The sequence below is a fragment of the Diachasma alloeum genome, unplaced genomic scaffold (genome assembly GCF_001412515.2).
Source record: "Diachasma alloeum isolate Michigan unplaced genomic scaffold, Dall2.0 Dall_scaffold_01374, whole genome shotgun sequence".
Lineage (NCBI taxonomy): Eukaryota > Metazoa > Arthropoda > Insecta > Hymenoptera > Braconidae > Diachasma > Diachasma alloeum.
The window spans coordinates 90,717-117,462 of record NW_021681477.1 but is presented as its reverse complement, the minus strand read 5'-3'; the positions used below and the strand labels follow the sequence as shown (position 1 = coordinate 117,462).

The 26,746-nt window shown below is 37.3% G+C and overlaps 1 protein-coding gene across 1 annotated transcript in view; it reads right to left on the bottom strand.

Moving 5' to 3' along the window:
• Nucleotides 1-26,746, bottom strand: part of LOC107046436 — a 49,972-nt gene that overhangs the window by 1,501 nt on the left and 21,725 nt on the right. The window contains exons 2-7 of the mRNA XM_015269047.1: nucleotides 6,804-6,926; nucleotides 3,660-5,140; nucleotides 2,265-2,477; nucleotides 2,007-2,156; nucleotides 1,208-1,268; nucleotides 891-1,025 (exon numbers count right to left, since the gene is read on the bottom strand). Coding sequence (XP_015124533.1) covers nucleotides 891-1,025; nucleotides 1,208-1,268; nucleotides 2,007-2,156; nucleotides 2,265-2,477; nucleotides 3,660-5,140; nucleotides 6,804-6,912 — 2,149 coding nt within the window. The 5' untranslated portion in view covers nucleotides 6,913-6,926. The remainder of the gene's footprint in view (nucleotides 1-890; nucleotides 1,026-1,207; nucleotides 1,269-2,006; nucleotides 2,157-2,264; nucleotides 2,478-3,659; nucleotides 5,141-6,803; nucleotides 6,927-26,746) is intronic.

Genomic DNA, 26,746 nt, shown 5'->3' with positions numbered 1-26,746 from the left:
TGAAAATGGAAAGAATCGAGAGAAAAAATAATTCTTCCACTATTTGCCCACGTTTCGAGGGTCTTTGTATCTTTGTAACTTGTGACAGTTATGAAGGGCTCCGACACGTGTCTGTTTACTGTTGTTTTTTTTAATTTTCAGATTTCTTTGGTTTAATATATTTTTGTCACAATTTGTAAATAACTAATGGGTTGATAAATAGAATAAATGAACGCCCGTATAAAGGACACTCGAAACGTTGGAAAAAAGTGGAAGAATTGTTTTTTCTCTCGATTCTTTCCTTTTTCAATTCTAATTAAAATTGCTGTTATGACCGTTAATGACTGAGAAAGTGGAAGGATTTGGAAATGAATGGAAACGATTGGAATAGATTCGGCGAAAAATTATTAGTCCTGCGCCGATTCTATTTGAAAAATTCCGCAGTTCTGTGCATTTTTTTCAATATAACGTATTTAATAGATTAAACAAATGGAATTTGATTTTTATCGTGAAAATTGGTGGATAGTTCTTCGCAAAAGCTTACATTTTCAGGCTTGAAAAACACATGCACCTAATTTCATAAATAACGTGACTTTTTCATCGTAAAAATTTTTAAAGATCAGTTCTCAAAATTCTTCTCAAATCTGAACATAATAAAAGCGGACATTAACTCCTTTTTAGTGAATAAACGAATACATAATGATCCAAAATAATATGCAATAATCACTAGCCAATTATGCGCTTTCCTAGTCAAAATAAAAAAAAAACAATTAAAATCACCGTCGAAAGATAATACAAACGGCCCTGAACTCATTTATTTTCACCACTTCAATGCAGAATGATCGTAATAATTACCCCCAAACCTTGTCAGAGGTCCTAGGGTATTTGTTAATTAGCTGTTAACCACTTACAGTAATATATCGAGCTCCTGGTACAAGCAGCGTGATGGTGATAGGACTCGGAGTGCCCGGAACAATGGGGAGTGGTGAGTAAAGGATCAAATGGATACAATAAATCTAGTGGCAGAAGTGCTGACAGCCCACCACCTTGATAATAATCATTATCGCCGGGTTTATATACAGGTGAAACGATAATAATGGAAAAATTAAGCCGAGGATAAGCAGGGAGGAGAAAAGTGATAAATCAATAACAGAAAATATCTTATTAGATATTGTTCTCAGTGACTGGTTTTTCATTTGAGATTGATGGTAGCATTTGGGGTACTCACTTGCGTCTAGGGGGTTCACGAGACCTGAGCTGTTCCAGTCGAATTGAGCAGCTGGTACTTCCTGAATTAACAGTTAATGATTATTAATTGTTATTAGTTATCCGACACATTTGGAAGGAATGAGGAATCTCCAAAAAGCATTTTATAATTTTTGAGTTATCCTGTTTTGGAAAGATCTCTGGAATGAATGGGTTTAAGACAAATGTCAGAACTTTTTCGTAGGAAATTAAATGTTCCACAAAAAAAATTGGGTTTAGATAATTGCAACATATTTCGTATATAAATTTTTATTGAACAGAGTACTTTGAAAATATCTCCAAAATAAATAGATCTTCAATTTTTGTGTAACTTCAATTCAATTTCATTAGATTTAAAATTTACGAAAATCCGTTGTTGTAATTCAAATAAATTGAATTCTACTCTAAAAAGACGGACAAATACAAAGTTTGCATTCGAAGGCAAAAGTCTTTTGACATGTCTCTCTAAATCTCTTAATCATGGAGATATTCAGATGATGATATTTAAGAAATTCTTTACAAAAATAGTTTTAGCTTTTTTTCTAAACGTATTCTTTATAGATAATTGCAAAATATTTCGTTCATAAATTATAGATTTTTTTTTTTTATCACAGAGTGTTTTCCAAATATCACTAAAACTAATGGTTTTATAGAAAAAACTTGAGAAAATGTTTTTGCAGAGAATTCATGTCCTGGAAAAAAAATCCTGAGGATTTTTCTTTACACCTCATTTCCCCACAGATACGATTTATTATATAAAATACTATATCAAAATTATTCACCTCCAAATTTGTTGAGTTTTGGGATTTACTGGAGGATGACGTTATTGACGGATGTCCCTCAGCGCTTGATGCTTTCATGGGCTCCAAGGGAGCATACCCCAGGTTCGCTGCGAATCTCGGAATGTTTGGATTCCATCTAGGCCCGAATAGCTGTAGAAAAATGTAAAATAATCGAACAATTTCCCTCACTCTCCCACTGATCGTCTTTTTGACGATCTCTAGACTGAATAGAATAAATTCTACGTGTGGAATACTCACAATATTCCTCGAGTCGATCCCCAGAGCCCCCAGAAGTGCATTATTACTGGCACTGTTGCTCCACTGGTAGCTCAAGGCATTCGTCTCCTCGATATTCTTCAGGGAACTCCAAATGACGTCCTCTCCTGCTATCAAGGTCGCCACATCCACGGGACGGGGCTCGGGAACCGTTGGAAACATATTCAGAATTATGTCCTCAATTTTATTAGCAACCTAGAGATACACCAAAACAATAAAAAATGGCAGATTAATTTTCAAAATCCTGAAATGTTGAATCCAAAGGCTGTTCGATTTTTAATTACGAAGATCTACAGCTTCTACTGATAATCATAATTCCAAAAATAATTTCAATTAGAATGCAGTTACATTAATTGAAAAAGCTTGTTCCAGCTGAAGCTTCTCTTCTAATTTGCAGAAAAAAATCATCTACTTGTAGCTAACTAATTTAAGGCCCGCGTGTTTTGAATGTGATCTTGGGTGTTTCTTCTTTATTTTGATAATCTGGAATGTTTTCTAATTGCCAATCAGTTTTACATAGCCCTGGAGCCTTTAAAAATTATGATGGAACAATCAAAAAACTTTAAAAGGAACTGAACATTTTTAAATGGCGTTTTTGAATAATATTGGGAACCCAATTGGAAACCTAATGGGGAAGAAAATGCAAATTAATAATTCGTTAGTTGCCATAATAAATTATCTATATACAATTTCCTCTCTATCGAATTTATTTCCTAATCTTATTAAAAACATTCTTTGAGAATGTTCGGTTTTCTTCTACTTTTTTAAATTATATAATCATAATTTTAGGGACGTGATGTTAGATTCAATGGAAATTATGATATATTTTAGATTATGAAGATGGAAAAACAATTGAGATAACGTTCGCGTCTTATCTTCTGAACGTGATCTTGGTTGTTTTTTTTACTTTGATAATCTGAAATGTTCTTCAACTGCCAATCAGTTTTACATGGCCCTGGAGTCTCCAAATATTATGATTGAACAATCAGAAAACTTCGAAAGAAACTCAACATTTTCAAAGAGGGATTTTGAAATTGCAAATTAATAATTTCCTGTATCTAACGGCTGTTGAGTTGTCATTTGTCACAGTAGCCAATGCCTGTAAAATCGTTAGTTGCCATGGTAAATTATCCGTTTACAATTTCCTCTCTATCGAACTGATTCCCTAATCTTCATTAAAACCGCCCTTTAAAAATGTTCAGTCTTTTTCTGTTTTATATTGTACAATAATAATTTTTAGGGACTCCTGCGTGATGTAAAATTCAATCAATAGAAACTCCGCTATATTTTAGATTATTCACACGGAAAAACAATCGAGATAACGTCTCCAAGCTAGTCCATCCAGGTCTTAATTCCTTAAAAAAAAACTACACTCACATTCTTATTATCTATCCGACAGATAGACTCTCTCAAATCAAAACTAACGTGATTCTCCTCTACAGGAGCCGGGCAGGATCCAAAGTCCCCAAACTCATCATCACCATCCCCCCCATCATCACCGGCCACCAGTCCAGTTCCCTGCGCATCCTTCCCCCAATCACTCTGTCCTTGAGCCACAGATTCACTGGAGAAATCAGCAAAGTCCCCGAAGTTGTCGTCCCCCTGGAACTCCCACTCTGAAAACTCATCTCCATCGCCCCCACTCTTCCCCTCTCTCCCCAGAGTCCCAGAAACTCCTCCCTCCCCCTCCCCTATCCTCGCGCAGGTACTCTCCCCCTCCCTGAATCTCGAAAAGCTTTCTAAATCGTCTCCAGCCCCCGATGATGTCTCCAAAGTTTCCAATCCCCCCAACAAATCCAATTTTTTCGTGCTAATCTCCTCCCCCTCAACAACTGTCTCTCCCCCAGCCCCCCTCCCCTCCTCCCCGCCCCTATGATCACAAAAATCATCTTGAAATTCCCCCTGAACGCTCAAATTATTATTTACACTCTTAACAATCTCGACTCTCTCACTCCCACAAAACTCAACATCAAATTGAGCAAATTTATCGTTTGATTTGTCATCAGGATGATGGACAGGTGCCTCCAGGACCCTCTCATGATCCCCATCAGCCTCAGATATCGTGAAATGATGGACAAACTCGTTATTCCCATGAGAATTGATGAGGTAGGTCGAGAATTCCGAAGTTATGTCTCCAAAGATGTCCTCTGAGGGTTCGGGAATTCTTTTCTGGGTCCTGTGATCCTGCAGATGCTGATCATCGTCCTGGGGGGAGTCTGCAGGGTTTTTTAAACAATTATTCGAGTCGTAATCACACTCCAGGGAATTGTTGAATTTGTCGTAGTCGTAGAAGTCGTCCTCGAGGTCTGGAGGTCTGGGATTCCCCTGGTAGTCAGGCTGGTCTTGATGATCCCCAGATGTTGTGGGGTCGTCTAGGACCAGACTCAGGGGCTCCACGTCGTCGTTAGCCTCGATATTCGTGGAGGAATCACTCTTGAAACAACTATCAGCTAAACTACTGCTATTGCTACTCGTAACTAATCGCAAATCAATGTCTTTCTTGTCGATATCATTCTCAGATGACTTGTCATCGAGAATATGATCGAAGCTCCTCTTGTCGGGGCTAGAAACGTTATTATAGGTATCACTAGGCTCGATATTGGTGGAATCGTAATCGTTATCTTTTAAACTACCACTAGTTCTATTGTCTAGCTTTATACTGCTCACAGTGTCGTTAGTCTTTTCAACGGTTATTATTATGTCGTCATCGAGGTCTTTTTTGGGGTCAATTGTGGGGGGCTTTGGAGATGGTGAGTAATCGGTGGTGCCATTTACCCGGGGCGATGGAGCCACTGATGATACCGGGGTTTGAAGTGGTGTCAACAGCTTCTGGGGGGATTCTGAGGTTGTTGAAGAGCCTGGGGAGGAGATACACTGTTAGATAGATAGAAGATATAAATTCCCCCGCTGTACGGTGATTCCAGACAAAGTATATTTCAAAAACTTATGAACCAAAAATTTTCTCCACCATATCATGCTCGAAAATTTCTAATTAGACTCGACAAAAACTCTCTTGTTATCATTAACGAGTTGCTTCTCAAATGTTCCATAAAAATCTGAAGTGTATTGTTAATAGTTCTAAGCTACCACAGCATCTGAAACTAATTCACATGGGCTCATTTTCATAATGCGAAATATATATGCAATTTGAACTGTAATTGTTCAAAAATATTGAAATAAGAAAAAGATCTAAACGCTTTTATTGAGTCCTCGGGTAAGATGACCCCCTGAGGACAAAACAATCAAGTAATTGCTCATTATCCAACTAATAGTATGTATTCATTGATTTTATTTTATTGTATTCATTCAATCTGTTTTTAAAAATAGATTACATGGAACAATCATTAATAATATATAATTATTTCATTGGTTAGAATTATTATTATTATCAATAGAATGATATTTCTTGTTTTCATTTTATTTTACTTCATTTTCGTCTTCCCACTTCCACTTGTTTATTCTTAGTGGAGCAATTAATCATGAATTCGATAATTACTTTATTTCAAATGTAATTCGTGGAAGAATCTTCAATCATATTAAAATTTTTGCTGTTGATTTAAAAATGGAAAAAATGTATCTCAAAATGTCAGAAATATAATCAGCAGAAAATTTAAAATTGTCTCCATCGTTAAAACTCTTCACGATTTAAATTTCATTGTAAATGCTATCACAGATTGACAAAGTGATCATTTAAATTCAAATTAGAAATAGACTGGATTAAAAAATATCCTGCGTGATGGTCGATTTATGATTCAGACGTATCCATTAATGCACTAATGAATTTCCTATTATCAAACATTTTCAGTGTTTTGGATATCTTATTTTTTTAAAAATATTATTTACGAACGCTGTATAATAACTAAAGTCTTAAACGATTTGAGATTATCTTATTTCTCTCTATATTATAAAAATCTAAATCGACTTCTGGCAATGAAAATTTGCTTCACTCAAAATTAAGTGTCACGAGGATCACATTAAAGGTCATAAGGGTCAGAATAAGAGTCATATGGGTCAGATTAAAGGTCTAAATGAGGGTAACAAGTGTCAGATTAAGGGTCCAAATAAGGGTCCTAGGGTTCAGAATCTAAGGGTCACAAGGATCAAAATACGGGTCTCTATATCCCCCTATATTATAAAAATCTAAATCGACTTCTGGCGATGAAAGTTTGCTACTCAAAATGAAGACTCCAAAATTAAGGGTCAAAATAAAGCTGACGAAGGGTATAACGAGGGTCACGAGGGTCAGATTAAGGGTCACAAGGGTCAGAAAAAGGATCATGAGAGTCATATGGGGATTGGCGAGCGGAGCGAGCAGGGAGCTAGTCTTAAACTAAAAATGGAATAAATTGAATAAATGAAGTATCTTGGAAGCCAATAGAGTCATCAAAAAAAATTCAGGAGGCATTTTTTGCAGAGAACTCGAATTCCTATAAGAATATTCTCCGACATTTTCCTCGAAATCCACTAGTTCCCGAGATATTCAGTAAATAATTGAGATGAAATTTAGGAATCAATTATTACCGTCAAGTGCACCTGCAGCGAAATCTCCAAACTCGTCATCGTCATCGGACTCTCGGAAATTGTGATCCAATGGAGGTGGAGTCGAGCTCACCAAGGGCGGAAATGACATTGTCCCAGAATCACCTGTAAAAACAGATCAATGGAGGATATTCCGAGTTGTTAGGAGTCTTGGAAACAGAGAACAAGGAAAGTCTGCAGGTTTTCAAGGTGCACAAGGGATCGAAAGGGGTCAACTTATAAGTCTAAACCTTAAAAATCGTTCAACTGCCTTAATTTCTGATCGATTGAGTTAAAAATTGATTCATAGTTGATGTATACGAATTAAAAGAAGCATGGATTTTCGAAAATACCCATAGATAGCAGCTATGTGAAGTTGTCATCGAAGTTGGAAATTTTTTTTTATGCGATTGTACTCATTGAGTACCTAATTGCACCGTATTTATTTTTGTTTGTACCCCTCACCCCCACACGTAAGGGATGGGAGTAAAATCGTGCAGCGTCGAAATTATAGGGAATGAAAAAAATTTTATGGGCATGAAGTTAGCGTCAATAGTACTTGTATGAATTGTCCTTTTTTTAAATATTTAGCAACCCCCGTCTATGTTTCATCCCCTTATAAAATTTTGAATGAATTAGTAATAGACGGAAATCGCACAGGTGGGTTCCGAATTGTTTGTACTTGTATGTGCCATGATCGATTTTTATTATTATTATTATTATTATTATCTCTGCACATTCCAAATGCGTCGAACCATCATTGTACCAACCCCTCCAATTGATTGTTAGATTAATGAGATTGATGAGGTGTATTTGTGTGAAACATGGATAATATTTCGACGATTGTACAAACGTATTTCACAGGAGTTTCGAAACTGCTATTTTGACAGCCTCATCAAGTGCTGCACTCTCAGCTGTGAAAATAGATGCGTTCCTATCAATACCAATTTTAATATCAATGTTGAGTTGTAGTGTTGTAGGACAACAACATGCAACTCCAACCGAGTCATTTTCGCCTCTCTGTTTACTACCATCTATGTAAATCCTTACGTAATTATCAAGTTGATTATCAATTATCAAATTAGGATTTCCCCCACATCATGCGATCGTTCTTGCGATACGCCCATTCTCCTCGTCAAGTGGGAGTGTATCGATTAGTGTTGAATAGTTTCTCTTATAAATATTGTAATGATTATCAATACTTAGAGTCGCAAACATTGGTCTAATACTAACAATACATTCCTTCAGGACTCTGGGTCTGGCTCGAATGTCGCTATTAGCCCTAATATACAGATTGTTAATCAGCTTAGAAACCTGGATATCTGAATGGGATAGGATTTTCATCAAATAATATTTACACAGGAAGACAGCACGTGAATATATCGTTGGAATTTTACTTTCAGCCAGAAAAATTCCGACAGGAGTAGAATTCCTGTATCCCAATGCGATACGAATAGCTGCACATTGTAGTTTCTCTAGTTTTTCCAGGTGTGTCTTCCTGTAGGGAATATAGATGAATAAGCCGTATTCGATATTCGATCTGACAAAAGCTTTGTAGAGGATCATAAGCGTTTGGGGCTCAGTCCCCCACCACGTACCACGTATAAATTTCATAATGCTCATAGCTTTCAAGGCCAGAGCCTGAACTCTATCAAATTGTGCCTTGAAATTTAATTTTTTATCCAATATTAATCCTAAGAATCTGACTTGAGTGTTGCACTTGATAGTGCAACCTCCTACTGTGATTGAGGTATTTCTAGGGGGAGTACGTCGTTTATTAAAGTGGACAAGTTCTGTTTTGTGGGGAGCAAGGGACAGGCCGAGTCTTTCCAAATTCTTACCCACAATTTTGACAGATTCTTCTATAATTTTGATACTTCTGGGTACAGAAGAACAACTGATGTACAAGGCCAGATCGTCACCAAACTGTGAGTCTTGAACGTCATGGTGTACACCGTGGGTGATCTGGTACACGTAAAGGGTGTAAAGAAGTGGGGAGAGCACTCCTCCCTGTGGGACGCCTTTGAAAACCTTTCTGGGAGATTCATTATAGTGAGATACAATTTTTCTCTCATATGTAAGAAAATGTATAAACTTAACAATATTGACTGGACATTCCAAGCTAGCCATTTTTTCTACCAACAGGGATACATTTACGTTATCAAATGCAGATTTCACATCTAGAAAAACAGCTATTATCTCACGATTTTTTGTTAGATGATGATTTGTGTACAGTACTATGTTGCTCAGGTTATTATAACTCGATCTTCCATTCCTGAAGCCACTTTGACTGTTAGGAAGTATATTATTGTACTCTATCCACCATTGTATACGACTCTTAACCATTGATTCGAATAGTTTGCAAAGACACGTTGAGAGGGCAATTCGCCTAACATCAAGGCCATTCGGTTTCGGAATGAAATGAATATACTGGGATGTTCAGGCGGCGGGAAAAGCAGAATTGGTAAACATGAGATTGAAAATGTCCAGCAGGATTAGATGGTATTGGACTGGTAACTTTCGGATAACTTCATAATCAATTCCATCTAGACCATGCGATGATTTCGCCTTGCGAGTTCTGAGAGCTTGATCAAATTCTACAAAGTTGAAATTAATATTTAGAATTTCGTTTTCTTGACATTCCGGGATGAACTTTGGGTTTGTAGGGCACCAGGGGGGACTAAGGGTGTCAAAGGCTTCTGGAATTTTGGATTCGAATTGGAGATGGTTTTTTTTTGTTAAGGATATCAAAGTACTTCGAATAATTTTTGTTGGCAGAAATCCTTTTCAGAATCCATAGAATAGGGTTAAATGTTAATTTTGAGCGCAATGGCGAACTTAGTTTCCGAACAATTATTTAAGAAAAAATTTTTTGAAAATCGAAATTTAACACATGGTAGCCATAAGAGCACCCCACTCGCATCTTCAATCGAATGATTGGGGGTCTTAAAGCGTTTGTTCGTACATTTAACTGTATATAACTTTGTTTGTTATCTATCTTAGTTTTTTTTGAGATGGTGAAAAATATAAGTTTCCGAAGAAATAATCGAAAACAATTGAATTAAAAATCTCTCGATTCGCCCGACGGCCATATTGGATGGTTTGAATCTGAGGGTTCCGGAAATGTGGCAACTTCGGATTCACCTACACTAGAGAACGTGTCTACACATGAACGCGAATTTATCGGATGAAATGTTTATAATAGTAAAATAAATAATGTTAACGCATAAACTATATGACAACAACAGTTTTATGGATAAATCGATTTCCAAGTGTATATTAATATACTCAGGTTATGATGACAGGCGAATCTCATTCATTGTCAATCGGTGAGGTTAGGTGCAATTGTAGCTGGAAAAAACTCGGATAATTAATTTTGTGAGGTTCTCTCATGTGGAATTACAAGATTAAAGGGAGAGCAAAAAAGTGTTTGTCAGATTTTTGGTGGAAATCTTTGAAAAATCTCTCTTTTTGACGTGGTTGGCTTCCGGATGGATGCCGCGTTGAGTTTCAGCATTGCGCCGACGTTTCGCAAACATTGCAGTCTGCATCTTCAGGGCTATGAGCTCCGATTCTGAGCTCCGATGTGTGGGGGCAGTCCTTATATACCTTCCCTTGTGGTGGTGGGAGAAGGGGAAGGGGGGGGGTCAGCCAATCATATGTTTTTAATTGATCAGCTGGTCAATTAAAAAACCGGGAGGACGGTTTTCCAAATGGGGTTCACTTGATATCCTCTGTCCCTGTTGAGGTTGTTAGGGTTTTTATGTGCTCCAAATACGGTCACTTAGAACAGTCTGCCCTGGCTGAACATTGGATGGATACTGGACATACTATCTACTACGACCAAGCCAAAATGCTGGCCAAGTCTCAAGGGTATTTCGAAAGGAAATACCGAGAGGGTTTGGAGATCCACAGAGCAAGCTCTCATCTCTCCAAGAGGAGACTGTTCCTGAGGAAAACCAGGAAAGACCTAAAATGGCCCTCCTCCCCTATCTGAGAGGCACAACAGAACGCATCAGCAGAGTACTCGGTAAACATAACATCCGAACGATCTTCCAACCCCCAAAGAAGATCGGACAGATGCTGCCGAGCGCGAAGGATCCAAGACCAGCCTTGAGTACACCAGGAGTGTACGAGATCCCTTGCTCATGCGGGAAAGTGTACATTGGAGAAACCGGGAGGAAGATCAGTACACGGATCAAAGAACACCAGCGGTGCTCCAAATACGGTCACTTAGAACAGTCTGCCCTGGCTGAACACTGGATGGATACTGGACATACTATCCACTACGACCAAGCCAAAATGCTGGCCAAGTCTCAAGGGTATTTCGAAAGGAAATACCGAGAGGGTTTGGAGATCCATAAAAACCCTAACAACCTCAACAGGGACAGAGGATATCAAGTGAACCCCATTTGGAAAACCGTCCTCCCGGTTTTTTAATTGACCAGCTGATCAATTAAAAACATATGATTGGCTGACCCCCCCCCTTCCCCTTCTCCCACCACCACAAGGGAAGGTATATAAGGACTGCCCCCACACATCGGAGCTCAGAATCGGAGCTCATAGCCCTGAAGATGCAGACTGCAATGTTTGCGAAACGTCGGCGCAATGCTGAAACTCAACGCGGAATCCATCCGGAAGCCAACCACGTCATTAATAATGGCCGCGAAAGCCTCAAAACTAAAATCTCTCTTTTTATTCGAAACAAATAACATAAATTATATGAATAATTTCACATACACTATTGAGGTTGACAACAAATACCCATTCTTCAAGATGTGTTATTGGTGTGGAAATCTATTTAATCAATTCTTTTAGGCGAGTGGAAACAGCTGTGATAATTTTTTCTTGTTTTGTAACACGAGGCTTTCCGCCCACATCTGCAGCTAGCAATGCTCTCACTCCAGCCCCTTCAGCTTGTTTGTATGCTGTCTCCAAACTGGAAAAGTTTATACCAGGTTTGCCATTTTTGTTTGCATATGAGATGAAACATAACCGTCCAGAAACTGGAGGGAACTCTTAAAAGCACTCTGGACATTTTTCTGGGTTTCATTTCGCAAGATCTCCCCCATTGTAACTGTGTGGTCTAAGATTATTTCCCTCGTCACTCCAAGCTTTTCAAGTAGGGAATGAAGATTAGTCACATCGTAAGTGGCATCACGTGCTTGTCCAACGGTTGCAGATCCCAAAAAATCTTGTGCCAATTGCTCCTGAGCGAACGATTGTTTATTTTTCTTCCTCTCAGGTAATAACTGGCGAATCATCTTCAGGGAATCTGCTACTCCCAACACTGTCTCTTTGAATCAATCAAGAAGATGGTATTCTTTTATATACCTAAGAATGATGGGGAAATCGAATCTGAAAAATAAATTTATATGAATCTAAAATAATATTTGTTCAAGTACAATTATCAAATAATATCCAATTATTAATAATTACGTAGAGCCATTGTGGGCCACCAGTATGACAGAGTCTTTGTCCTGTAAAAATTTCAGGAAATCTCGGATCGCTACGTCTGTAGGAGTGGTTTCAAGACATTGTTCATGTAAAAACAGTTGTCCAGCGATTGCTGTCAATCCAGTTACTTCGGAGGCTTTCGTGGAAATTCCATTAGTGGGTACACAATACCGATTGAATAAACTACCATCACAATACGCTGCAATCTGAGACAATAAGTTCATAAGAGTTTTTCTAATGCATAAATGAGTTCAACTACGGAGAAATTGAATAGAAAAATCTAGCACAGTTTATCTAAAATGTTCATTTACCAATTTCTACTGGAATTATTTTGAAATTGTTTCATTCTATTTCTCCTTCTTTTCACAGTAGGACAAGGACGTAATGAACAGATTTCGACGAATTCATTTATAATAAATTTAAAAAATCAATGAAATAAATTGTATGGAGAAGCTAAAGTCTGCATAACAAAGTTTTATTGCTACGTAAAATATTCCAGCTTTTTTAAATGTGCGAAATTGTACAATGTGAATGGATAAGAAGAGAAAACACATTCAGAACTCAATCTAATTGCGTGCTGAGCGCACTAACGTTTTGACTTGGATCGTTTTATCCGTTTATTTATGTATAATGCAGTGATAAATCAATACCTGACAAATCTCTGTTATCTTGGGGATATTGGATGATGTTTCTAAATCGAATGTGATAACTGTACTCTCACTGAAGTCGACAGCAACTGGAAAAAATTAATAATTTGATATTAGTTTGGATTCATAATGATTTGACGAGTATCGTAATGAAAAATACCTGCAGGTGGGAGATCAATGACAAGATCTGGTACATTATCTAGATCACATTGAGATTCGTACGTTATCCCTTCCCCTCGAGAATGACGTGCATCGCTGTTGGATTTAGACTCTTTATGCAGTTGTCATCTGATTTTGAAATCACGAGTTTGTGATTTGGCTTTTTGATGAGTCCGCAACTCATCTTTCCCCTTTCTGAATTCTTCAGTATATTTTCCAGGAGAAAGCGAGAGTTCTTCATTGACGTTGATGATGTATGAAGTTCCTTTGTTCTTCTGGAGAATCGCTGCCTTCAAACGTGTCTCGAAAGTGGGTCCACCTGCATAAAACTTGGTTTTTGGATGTTTCGTAGCCATTATGTGGTTGAATGATTCGTTTCCTTGCGTAGATCCACATGGAGCTAGAAGATCTGCTCGATCAGCAAACCTCTTGATGAGTTTTGTCAACTTCCCACGGAGCTCTGGATTTTTAAGTGGCTTCTTATTTGGTAATCCTCTATATCTGTATCTCTCTTTTAACTCGTGATATTTACACCAGGTGCCACAATCTGAATGCTCTCCATAGGCATGGGGCACGATACACAGCAATGTCTTCTTCAAATTCTCAGGGTCGTCTTTATTTTGCCTTATTGCATAGGTGAATCTTCTTCGAAAGTATTTGATTATATTTCGAGATAATTTAAGAGCGTACAGTCCTGTCGTGAAAGCTTTCACGGAATGATTCAGATCAGCCCATTTCTCAATTTTTCGTTGTGCTGCTCTCCGCACTGCTAATAAAGTTGAGGCATCATCGTCAGCAATCAGGCATCCTACTCTCACATTCTGCTCTTTTAACAGGGGATTATCTACGATGAGTTCTACGGCCATACTCGGTTCCATTGCTTTCGAACTCCCTCGAAAATTAATGTGACACTCATGTTCTTTCGGACTTTTGAAGTATAGACATCGACAGTATTTACATCGGAATGTGCCCGATAAAATTTTCTTTGATCTGTATCCTTCGATAACTGCATGACCTATAACATTGAGAAAATAATGCAAATGTCGATAGAATTACACCAATCAACATTGTTTCAAACTTTTACTACACACAAATTTCAAATTTTAATTTTAATTGAACATGGTAATTCATCATAGAATAATGTCTATCACAGTAACAACAGAAATATCTAACATGCCAATATTTTCTGAACAATTTGTTGTTAATTTCTACATATTTTCAATTTTTTAACGATCACCATAGAAACAAAGTTAGTATTTTACGAAGTGGTTAGTAGTCTACAAAGCCTTACGATTACATGACATATATTAAAACGTTATTTTTTTTCCTACGAAGCTCTTGGCCAACTTGCATGGTAAAAACCAACGAATACATTTACTGAGAATTATTATAGACGATTCTACATATTTTACATTCTTGTTTAGCATGAAAAGAATTTCACTTCTGCAATGAATGTTAGTAATACCACTTCTATGGTTATTGAACAAGTATCGAAACATTATTGTTTTTCTGATTTTTTTAACCTGTTTGACTATTGTAATTGTGTCCTGTTCCACGTTTTTGCCAACCCGTATCATAAGAAACTGTAAGATCTTCTTCTTGAGTGTTATTATTATTATTATTAATCTCTGCTGTAGTTGGACTGGAAGCATTTTTGTATGATAAAGTAACCGACATGAGAAATCTGTCATTTTAGACATGAAACAACAATAATTATGCGGAAAAATGCGCTGGGAAAGCAAATTATTATATTACCCATTGAAAATTATTATAGTGCTCATTGAAAATGATAATTATTTTGAGAAAATTAATATTAGAGATGAAAATGTGAAAACAAATTCATTTCTTTTTTTTTACAGCTGAAGGGTAAAAAAAGACAATGAGAAATGAGTAAATAGTGCAGGTGTCATCAGAAATGGAAATATTTACCTCTTCTTTGATCTAGCTTCGATTGTTAGTCTCTTCTCCTCAGAAATAGCTTTCCTGCAACTGTCATCTGCTAGTTTGATAACAGCTGGTTTGATGAGTTTTTGATGAGAAGTTAACAAACTGTTTGATACAGTCGGGACATTTATTGCTGATAAAAGAGTATTCAGTTGAGCCTCTCCAATCCCTGAATCGACTAATCCTGCATAAATAAAAAATATGCGTGACATCCCTTCATGAATTACATGGATTTTTAATTGGATATTCGCACTGGAAGTCTTCAAATTTATCTCTACTCACCAATAGCAAGTTTCAGATTAATGTCGTATCTCTTATGATTTTGGGAATTGCTTTTATTGGCATGAACATCGAAAAGACCACTGCAGGTTTTACACTTCACGTAGAATATCGTTGCTGCACCAATCTCACGTGTATCTTCAACTGATCGTAAAGATAGAGGCACTCCACACTTATGACACCACAATTCCTCCGCTAGTGTTGCAACGTCTATTATCCTTCGACCCCAATCTTTTTGGGGTTCCTTTTCCACCTGTACTTTCGGGAATGCTTTTTTCGAGCCGATTTTCGCAAAACGCCCTACCCATTTTCCCCTCACTTCTCGTAGATCATGAACCTGCATGATCGTGCCTCAGTCCGACATTCACTGATATTTTAAACGAGGTTATGAGTGATGCACGTGTCATCCATATCAACAACAGCGTTGCCGCCTACTCACCACAGGATACGACGACGAAAGTCAAAGAGAAAATTAATTAAAATATTTTATAATGATTCAATGGAATTTTACTTACAAATGTGCGTATTTATTAACAAATAAATCAATAATGACGGGTCATGACAAATTCGCGGATAATTTCATGAACTTGGAAAAAAATGAGAAGGTCATTTGACGGAACTACTTGGATATCCTTAAAGAATTCTATATTTTCGCCAGGCGTATGACATGTGTTTTCTGAAATCTACTGACTCTGAAAATTCAATAAACTGATTCTTTCTTTTGGTTTCAATGAGATCTCTAGTCTCTTTCTCTCTCTCCTCATAAATTTCATGGTCCGCATCATTTTTGGTGTGCCTCTATTTTTTAAATGCTGCTTGTCTTATTTTTTTGGACTTATAACCTTCTATATCCCACCAAGCTACCGGGTTTCTATGCTTTTCCGGAGGGACATTTCTTTTTCTAGGAGTGAACATTCTAATTATTGAAGAAATATGGTCCACAAAAAATTCATATTTATCATTGGGGGCTAGTTCTTCAAAATGGAGTTCGAGAAATTTTTCATACGTGGCTTTAAGTTTGTCAGTTACTTGGTCCCAGTCTGTTTTCACTGAGTTTATTTTAAATGATTTTTTGTGGTATATCTATTTTTCAATATTTCGTTCAGTGATAAGTGGAAAATGGTCAGATCCCTAGGTTTCCTCTTCAACTTGTATAGCAATTTATCGGCTAGAGATACAGAGGAAAATATTAGATCAATATTGGATTGGCAATGACGGCCTATCCGCGTGATAGTATTAGGATTGTGAAGAATGAGATTTTGCCTATTAACCGCATCGAAGAGTCGAATGCTGTTGGTGGTAGTGATACGGCAATTCCAGGCGATATGCCAGGAATTGAAATCCCCCATGAGTATAGCATTTTCTAATGACTCAGTAACAGTAAATATTCTATTCCACATATGTGATATATGGCTACCAGGAGGTTTATACATTGCAACAAGATTAAGCGTAGGTTTCGTATTGGTGATATTTATCCCTATTGTCTCAATAAATTCTTCAGGTATTGACTGAGTTTGTATTGTTTTGTAAGCAAAGTTATTTTTTATAGCGATCAAGACACCACCTCCCAATGAGCGTTTTCTATCTTCTCTAATAACTTTGAAACTGTGTTTCCACACATACAATGATATCTAATTCCCGAGAGATAGCTAGTAATTCATTCATTCTCAGGCGAATACTACGACAATTCTACAACAAAACGCGTAATTTTCTCTGAATGTATTGATTATTTGTTGTGAGGTTATTTTGAGTCGCCATTATTATTATTGTTATTTATATTTTCACCTACAAACTATAAATATCACTCTGCGATGATTTATATTGTCATCTCTGGTCAACTTCTTAGTAATTCTACCGATACGACTTTTCAGACTCTTGTCATTAACCACCTCAATTATTTCTTTTAACATGTGAATAAGTTTTGGAATATCGTTGGTAAAACTTAATGCTATTGACATTGAGTCCGGATGACCGTGTGTTCTGCGCAGAAAAATCTTAATATCCTCATAAGAAAGAAGGAAATTTGACCTATTTTCATTGTACCTCGTCTCGAATGGTGCTATCTGTAATTCGATGTTCTTAAACAGCTGATTTGTAGAGATTGGAGGTTCTTCGTTCATCGCTTCTCCCCTCTCCGCAGTGTTGACGTCCTCGGGGTTTGTCTCAGTCAGCAGGATTGTTCGTAGTAGGGCTGAACTATTCAAAGATAATTGAGTCGGTGATCTGGTACGTTTGTTGCTTGTTACACCTTTATCATTTCTCGTTGAATATTTATTTTGAAGATCTTGAGTGTGTGTGACTATGTCCCCGCCTGACTCCAAGGTAGCAAGAGTATCGTTATTGTTTGAAATCGATTGTGTTTGTTTTTGTGAATCGAAAACAATGTCCTCGTGATTATTGATTGGCAGTTCGTCCCGATTTTCTTCTTCGTCGTAATAATCGCCCTCGTCCCCGGTTGTCTCTACAGTTGTTGAAATTACAGGACATTCCTTTGCACGATGTCCCGGTTTATGGCACAGGAAACACTTTATTGCGTCAGTGGAAGGGAAGATCCGGTATGAATCCTCTTCATATTGTATTCTGAGTTTCGGTGGAACCTTCTTAACTTGAACAGGAATATAGACTTGCCTCCTGTTGCTGTTGACATCGGATAGTTCAGGATCTGCGATTCCTGTTCTGATTGGCGTAATCGCTAATTTCAGTGTTATCCCGAGATCTCTTAGCTTCTCCTCTAGGATTCTATTGGGCACCCACGCAGACATTGGATAGTATGAGCCTCTTATTGTTCGAGGTTTATGGTATTATGGGAATGTCCTGTCCCCGCATTGTCAGTTTAATTTCTTCTTCCACTAGTTTGTCAACTAGCTTGCTGTTGTTCAATGCAATTAGAATTCTCTGGTTGGAAATTTTCGAGGATTGAACGATTTTACTCTCCTTCCAAATTTTCCTGAGGGCCACAGGGTATTCATTAACGCTGATTCCAGGTATAGCATCAAGTACAATAGTGTTCTTTCTTTGGTAAATTTGATTCCTCGATGATCTGAGAGTAACTGGGTCTAGAGTAGCTGTTTACGTTGTTTCATTGTAATCTATGCATGTTCCCCCTGTAGTCAGAAGTAACTCGAGAAGATTTTATAGGTGTTTTGGAAGACTGACCCCCTTCCGAAAGGGGGTTTCAAGATGATTATTCTGCACTAATGCACCGATTTCACTTAGATTATTGTAAGGTGTGTTTGATCTAAAGGGACCATTGGGGCTTTTACAAATTACCACAGAGCCGGAGCGTTTACAAACACGTCTTAGTCGTTCAACGTTCCAAGACCGAATCATCATTGTACAATTGTCACGAAGTATTTCACAGGGATTTCGAGAAAGCAAGGGGTTTGTACAAACGATTGAGGGCACTGTGGGCAGTTATGTGTCAGTTTCCACGATTGTACAAATGTCACGATTAATTTCAGTAATGTTTAGTGAGCTCATGGGGTTTGTACAGACGGTTGAGGGCCTTGCGGACAGTCAGTGTCAGTTTCCGCGATTGTATAAATGTCACGATATATTTCAGTGATGTTTAGTGAGATCATGGGGTTTGTACAAATAGTCCAGTCGGAGCGCGTCGGAAAAAGAGGTTTGTTGTCGATTTTTGGCTATAAGTTACCGATTTCGATGATTTTTTTTTAATGCTCAGAATAACGCGTAGATCAAATGTGATCAAGTCCCAAGGTGTGGTTTTTGATTATTAACAAAATGCTCCTTGGAGCGGTCACTTTGGATTAAAATATCCCGGAAACTATTGAGAAGTGATCGAGACATGCAGCGGCAAAGATTTAGATAATTTTGAGACGAACAGAATGGTTTTTGACTCATGTCTCCATCACTAATAGTTTTCGAGATATTACCATTTATTTGTCGAGACGCGCGCAGCACCACGCGCTCCGTTTTAACCAAATGGCTGTAACTCAGCCAAAAATCGATATTTCAACTTTTTTTTTAATTCAAGACTTTATGTGATTGTCGTACTCTGAGATTTTTTGTCGACTTTTCACGTCATTTTTCACCAAGTAATGGATGAAAACTGACGTATTTTCTATTTTTGTCTAAAAAAAATATATTTATGACAATAGAAAAATTCCTTTTTATACATCGGTTAATAAAGTGTTGTATTATCAAGAATTATTAAGAAAATAGGGTAATTTTCCTTCCAATTACCAAAACAACTTCGATTTTTCTCTTGATCTTATGGCAATAGGAGCGACAGAGATAGTACGATACGACGCCATGCGTGAGACAGAGACGCTCGGAGTTTTCAAATGGATTTTTTCTCTCTTGTGAGAATAATGGGCTCGAGTGGCAAAATTATCAACTATTACATATTTTTATTACCTTAATCGTTTCAAAATCCATCCACATTGCTTCTTATCTTTCTTTTCTAACTCTTCTAACCTTATTCTAATGCATGTGAGTATACTTTATGCAAACGAATTTTTATTCATTTATCACTGGAGTGAAAGAAGAATCTATAGTATATTTTTAATGTTACTGATGAAAACAAATTTTTTGAACGGTAAGAAAATCTGATTCCCCTGTGGAAATACGACGTATACTTTGCTAAACCCAGCTGCTATTCAACAATCATGATTGTTTATCTAAACTTTTAGCTGTGATTTTTTTTCAACTGATAATATATATATTAAACACATCAAATGTTACCTAAAATCAATGTTCCTAGAACTACCGTTCAATGAGAAATACCAAGATAGTTGAGATACTTTTCCCTTCATATTTTTGATTCGATGCAACATAAAATACGAGGGGCTGGTCACTCCTCAATCGAGTGACTCAGTGATTTTCAGAATTAGATGATTTTCGGTGATTTCCTGTTGATTTCTATGATTTATCGAATGATTTTTGTGATTTTTTGTGATTGCACCATTAGAAATCATGATTTCTTTTGATTTCTTCTGATTTCCATGATTTCTAGGAGATTTCAATGATTTCTTGATTTCAAGAAATCACTGGAGAAATCATGCTTTCGGGACCAGAGTGGGGCATCTGTCGATAATGGCAATTTTCTACATGACGTTACAATTCGTAAAGATGTCAAAAACTTCATAGCGTCACATTTTGGGATAGGGTGATTTCGAACGCACCGATAGCATAAGAAAAATTGTAGAGTTGAAACTGCAAAATCAATTTAGATTTTACTCTTATTGATGATTTCTAATGATTTCGGAAATCACCTGATTTCTTTACGATTTCTATTAATTTCCGATGATTTCTAGAAATCTTTAGAAATCACTACCGAAAATGGAAATTATTTGATTTCCAGTGATTTCCATTGATTTCTGGTGATTTCTTCCACGATTTCCAGTCGAGTGGTCCAGTGATTTCCTAAGTGACCAGTCCCTCGGTAAAATAAAGCACAGTGGAAATTTGAAATTTTAAAGCAATATTTTCTCAAGTTTCTACAAATCATTTCTACAATCTGCTCACTTACCTTTCAGCNGATCATTTTCAATTAATGGGTTATAACCAGCGATTTTCACATTTATTTAATTTTTTTTATGCGGATTGTTCAATTTTTACTTTATTATTACAATTTTTTTAATAACTATCAATAGAAAAAAATCGTACAATATGCATTTTCCTGTATATAATACATTTTTAAACACTTTTGGGATTAAAAAAAAAGACTCGTTTGCATAAAGTGTACTCACATGCATTAGAATAAGTTTAGAAGGATTGGAAAGGAAAGATAGGAAGCAATGTGGATAGATTTTGATACGATTAAGGTAATAAAAATATGTAATAGTTGATAATTTTGCCACTCGAGCCTTTTATTCTCACAAAAGAGAGAAAATCCATTTGAAAACTCCGAGCGTCTCTATCTCGCGCATGGCGTCGTATCGTACTATCTCTGTCGCTCCTATTGCCATAAGACCAAGAGAAAAATCGAATTTGCTTTGGTAATTCCAAGGAAAATTACCCTATTTTCTTAATGATTCTTGATAATACAACACTTTATTAACCGATGTATAAAAAAGAATTTTTTTATTGTCATAAAAAATATTTTTTTTAGACCAAAATAGAAAATACGTCAGTTTTCATCCATTACTTGGTGAAAAATGACGTGAAAAATCGATAAAAAAATCTCAGAGCACGACAATCACATAAAGTCTTGAATTTAAAAAAAAGTTGAAATATCGATTTTTGGCTGAGTTACAGCCATTTTTGTTTAAAACGGAGCGCGTGGTGCTGCGCGCGTCTCGACAAATAAATGGTAATATCTCGAAAACTATTAGTGATAGAGACATGAGTCAAAAACCATTCTGTTCATCTCGAAATTATTGTTCATTTCTAAATCTTTGCCGCTGCATGTCTCGATCACTTCTCAATACAGTGGACCCTAGTTAGAGGCGACTGTTCTGCGGGATAGGGGAAGCGAATTCGGAGAATTCGACTCTATTTCCCTGCCCCCACTACGCGCTCACGCCGAGCCCGACTTCCGAGAACTGGGAACGATAAAATGAAAAATACTATTTCTTTTCTCTCTCAATTCAACACTTTAATTTAATGATAAACTTTATTTCACAGCTTCAACTATAATAGCAATATTCATATAGATTCAGACGATTTTTTTTATTATCAATATTTTTACACCACTTTCTGAACGTCGTATGATGCACTCCAACCTCATCGCATAGATCATTTGTACTCTCCACTATCCAATCGTTCTAAAACACTCACTTTAGTTTTAATACTCACAACAGTTCTCGTCTTACCCTTTTTATTCGCAATGTTACAGTCGTTTTCTTGACCTCGCTTCATTATTTTATTTAATCCAATTTTGAATTAATTTTATGCCAACCAAACGAGATCCTCCCCCCATGACAGCCAGAAGTGGATTCAATTTTTTGATCGACAATTCAAATGCAGAATATTTTATTTTTCGTCTCTACTGGAATCGGAAGACAATAGCAATTCGAAGAAAATATTGAAGTGTTTACTCTCTGGCTTGTGTGGTGGCAGAGTGGGGGAAACGCTCGAGCGGCGAGAAAAAAAAAATTGAGGGGAAGTTCGACACTAACCAATATGCCTCTGTTTCCGAGATATTTTAATCCAAAGTGACCACTCCAAGGAGCATTTTGTTAATAATAAAAAACCACACCTTGGGACCTGATCACATTTGATCTACGCGTTATTCTGAGCATTTAAAAAAAAAATGATCGAAATCGGTAACTTATGACGAAAAATCGACAACAAATCTCTTTTTCCGACGCGCTCCGACTGGACTAGTAGGAGGTAAGTGGGATGTGTCTGACCTTTTTTTTTTGTATGATTTGGGAAAACCGGCACAAAACAAGGGCCATGTGTGTTCACTCGAAGTGAACGTGACTTTGGCTGGTTACGATTGAATGTTTGTTTTCCATGTGAATTTGAGTAAAAAAATTGGGGGAACTATTACTGCAGTTAAAATTTGGAACAATGAAGCTATTGTGGATGGTTTTATGGGTCTTGAAAGAAAAATAAGAGAAAATAAAAATGTCAAGTTTGAATTTATGTATGTTTTTCTAGTCGAAGATTCAGATATTACTGAAATGTTATTTTTCCTTAAAAAAAAATGGATTCAAAAATAAGAGAAGAGAGTAAAATAAAAAATTAAAATTATCAAACATTTAGTTGAAGAAATGATGAAATATTTATCAAACAAAAACCAAAATTAAAAAATTGAAAAATACTTGAATATTTCCGTACGGAACATTACGCCTCCACCTTATGTTCTTCCACTAGGGTTTCTCCGCCTATCATCACATTAGACATTAATTGAATTCAATTTTTTGAGAGAAAAAATTAGTAACTTCCTAGCCGGGAATCGAACCCGGGACCTCCCAATGTCGCGTCGGGTGCTCCTACTTTTTTTTCATATGTTTTTATTCATATAACAAGAATTATTTACAGTATTTACATTTATAAAAGCTTAGTCTAAAAAAAATTGATGTTCAGTATTGTATTGTTAGAAAACTAATGGCCAATTAGTGACTCGAGTTTTATCTATTATCGAGATTTGGATCTCAATTTCGTAATATACATGGTAAATATTATATGATAATTTTACACATTATTACATGTGGATTGAATTTTTCTATTGACTCCTGTGCCCGAAAAAAGAAGGCGAATTATATTTAGTTCGCTGGGATTCTTTAAAAAAAAGGGCACTGGCTTATTTGCTAAATGATAATAAGATGTAATTTTTTGATTACTAATAATAATCCTGGGGATTATAGCAGGTTAATAGGGTTTTATTATTTATGTGCGGAAAGTCATAGATAAAGCCATGTCACGTATCATTGTTCATTTTTTAAGTAACATTTGTTGTGAATATATTCTAATATTATTAATATTATTATCGAGAGGGGAAAGAAGGAAAAGAAAGAAAGAAGAGGAAAAAAAAGGAACAAATCTTCCCCCTCCTCCATTCTCCCCGCCGCCTTCTCGCCATTCTTCGTCTTTCTTTCTCTTTCTAATTGAAATTTTTTTTATTTTAAATTAGGTTCAATCAGTTTTTACCTATATGAAGAGTTATTCTTTTTAAGGAGGTCTGAAATTTTGCCTGTTTCGGCGATTTCTTGTTCTATTTCTGAGATGATGATTATTACTTTCATGACATATGTGACGACCGTCACAATGAACTGATAGAAATTAAATAAGAGAGAATTATCAAACGAATGTAATTAATAAAGTAAAGAAATGTACAGAGGAACTTAAATTAATTTAAGAAAGGTAAAAGGGCAGAGGGGAAAGGAGAAGAAAATCACGAAAACGAAGAAATATAGGCAAAAGAAAAATAATTTTAATTTAAACAGAAAGGGCGCGCGTTCAAACTAGGTGGCGCCAAGCGTGCGCGGGAACCGCAGTTCACTTCGCGCGCAAAAGTCAGGGAGGGAGAGTAAGTCGCGGAGTGGAGGGAGACCAGTTGGCGGGGTTGAACGCCTATAAAAGCAGGCACCTCGCGATGAATAGTCATTCTGGCAACGGACTCGTCCTCTATTAGTGGGCGACTCTACCCTAGTAGCATCCCAAACCCCTGACCTAGTGGGCGATTCTACCCTTGGGTTTTCCTCCTAGAGCCGTAACCTAGTGGGCGATTCCACCCTAGACCAAAGAACTCCCTGGATCAAAGCCAGTGGGCGATTCTACCCTGGTCGAGATCATCCGCATACCCTGATCAAGTGGGCGATTCTACCCTTCGTCATCCTTACCTAAATCCAAGTGGGCGATTCTACCCTTGGAGATTCCTCTCCTGGAACACGGACAGTGGGTGTACTACCCCAGGGGTAATTAAAGATAGGATACCTGTACCGGTGGGGCTCTACCCCGGTACAGTATTAGGTCGACTGAGAATCAGTGGGTGTTCTACCCCGGGGACGGTCACATAGGATACTCTGTTCCGGTGGGGTTATACCCCGGGACGGCGTTAGGAAACTCGAACCGGTGGGTTATGCCCCCGGGGACAGTTTCAGGAGGGTACCAGAAGGCAGCAGAGGTCTAGGAACAGGGAATTATAGGAAGTAACATGAAGAACTGTGAGAGAAAATTTGGCTAGTGTTAGGTCAAAGATAAAAGATAAAGGCTCTGATATTTCAGCGCAGAAACTGGATTTCAGAGAAGATAAAAAGATGAAAGGCTTTGATACTTCAGTAAAGAACTGGGTGTCTTAGATAGGAATAGGAGAAAACTTCCTGAAGTAAAACCCAAAGGTTATGATATTTCAGTCAAAACTGCATTTCATAAATAGATTTCATAAAAGTAATAATTCTTTGACTTGTGTAGGCTAAAACGCCATTGAGTTTTCGAAGCTTAAAGAAAAATTTGAACAATAAAGAGTAGAAAAGGGGAAAATTGGATAACCCCCCCCCCTTAAGTTACGCAGAAATGGTTAACAATAAGCTAAGGATATAAAAGGGATAAAGTCCGCAAGTTCAGATGTATCAGTATTAGAGTTTAAAGTTGAATAAATATCATTATTATTTTTCGTTGGGACAAACTTTTTTGCAGTGATTTTTGTATTTGTACCAGTATCCCTCAAATAAGACGAATCTTGGAAATCTCTTGAGCTAAGAGGCATTTCACCGAGGGTATTCCGATTCATTCGGTCTAGCACTGGTTAAACGCTTGCATTTCAGAAAGACGAAAAGTAAGTGGTTCGTTACAAATACAAACTTTAGGTTTTAAATTAGGCATGATGCTAAAAGGGAATGCTCCTGATACCTTATCGATTGTAGCTGTTGATACCTTGTTGATGTTTGGTGTGGGTCCAGGGTTCAAGCCCTGTTCGGGCGCCAAAGTTTGTATTTGTAACGAACCACTTGCTTTCGCCTTCTTGAAATACAAGCGTTCAACCAGTGCTAGACCGAATAAATCGGAATACCCTCGGTGAATTCTATTTATGAAATCCAGTTTTGACTAAAATATCACAACCTTTGGGTTTTACTTTAGGAATAGTTTTCCCCTATTCTTATCTAAGACATCCAGTTCCATACTGAAGTATCTAAGCCTTTTATCTTTTTATCTTCTCTGAAATCCAGTTTCTACACTGAAATATCAGAGTCTTTAGCTCTTATCTTTGACCTAATCCTAGCCAAATTTTCTCTTACAGTTCTTCATGTTACTTCCTACAATTCCCTGTTCCTAGACCTCTGCTGCCTTCTGGTCCCCTCCTGAAACTGTCCCCGGGGGCATGACCCACCGGTTGTAGTTTCCTAACGCCGTCCCGGGGTAGAACCCCACCGGAAGAGAATATCCTACGTGACCGTCCCCGGGGTAGAACACCCACTGGTTCTCAGTCAACCTAACACTGCACCATTTGCGTTTGTTTCTATACCATAAGAGTGCTTTGTCTTTTAATAATACTGGAATGGCTTCCATCAAATCTTTGTCGTCCATGTGATAACCAAGACTTAATTCTTCTACTCTTTCAAGGAAAGTCAAAACACTCTTCCTACCATCAAAGGTCACGCCCCATTTGCGAACTTAATCCAACAATTTATCCTCGTTATGGCTACGATTATAGTATCTCTCTGACGAGGATTCATATCGATTGTGCCTATAGGATCTACTGCTGAATCGATCGTCACTCTCAGAATAACCACTCCTTCGTTTTTTGTCGTCAAGACTTCTATTTGGATCCTGACTCCAGGATCCTCGATGTCGAGACCGACTAGACGATGGACTTTGTCTATCAGACCTATATGTCCTTGAGTGTTCCGATCGTGGTGTTCTTGTTTGGCTACGAGACCGATGAATTCTTTTCCTACCCCTACCGTCCGTTTTATGCCTATGATACCTAACTGGGGAGACTGGTGGTGAATACAAGGAATGATGCTATCTTCTCCAATCCTCGTTTCTTTCTAGTGATGTGTCATAACATCTATTCTTAGAACTACTCTGACTTCTATTGTTCCT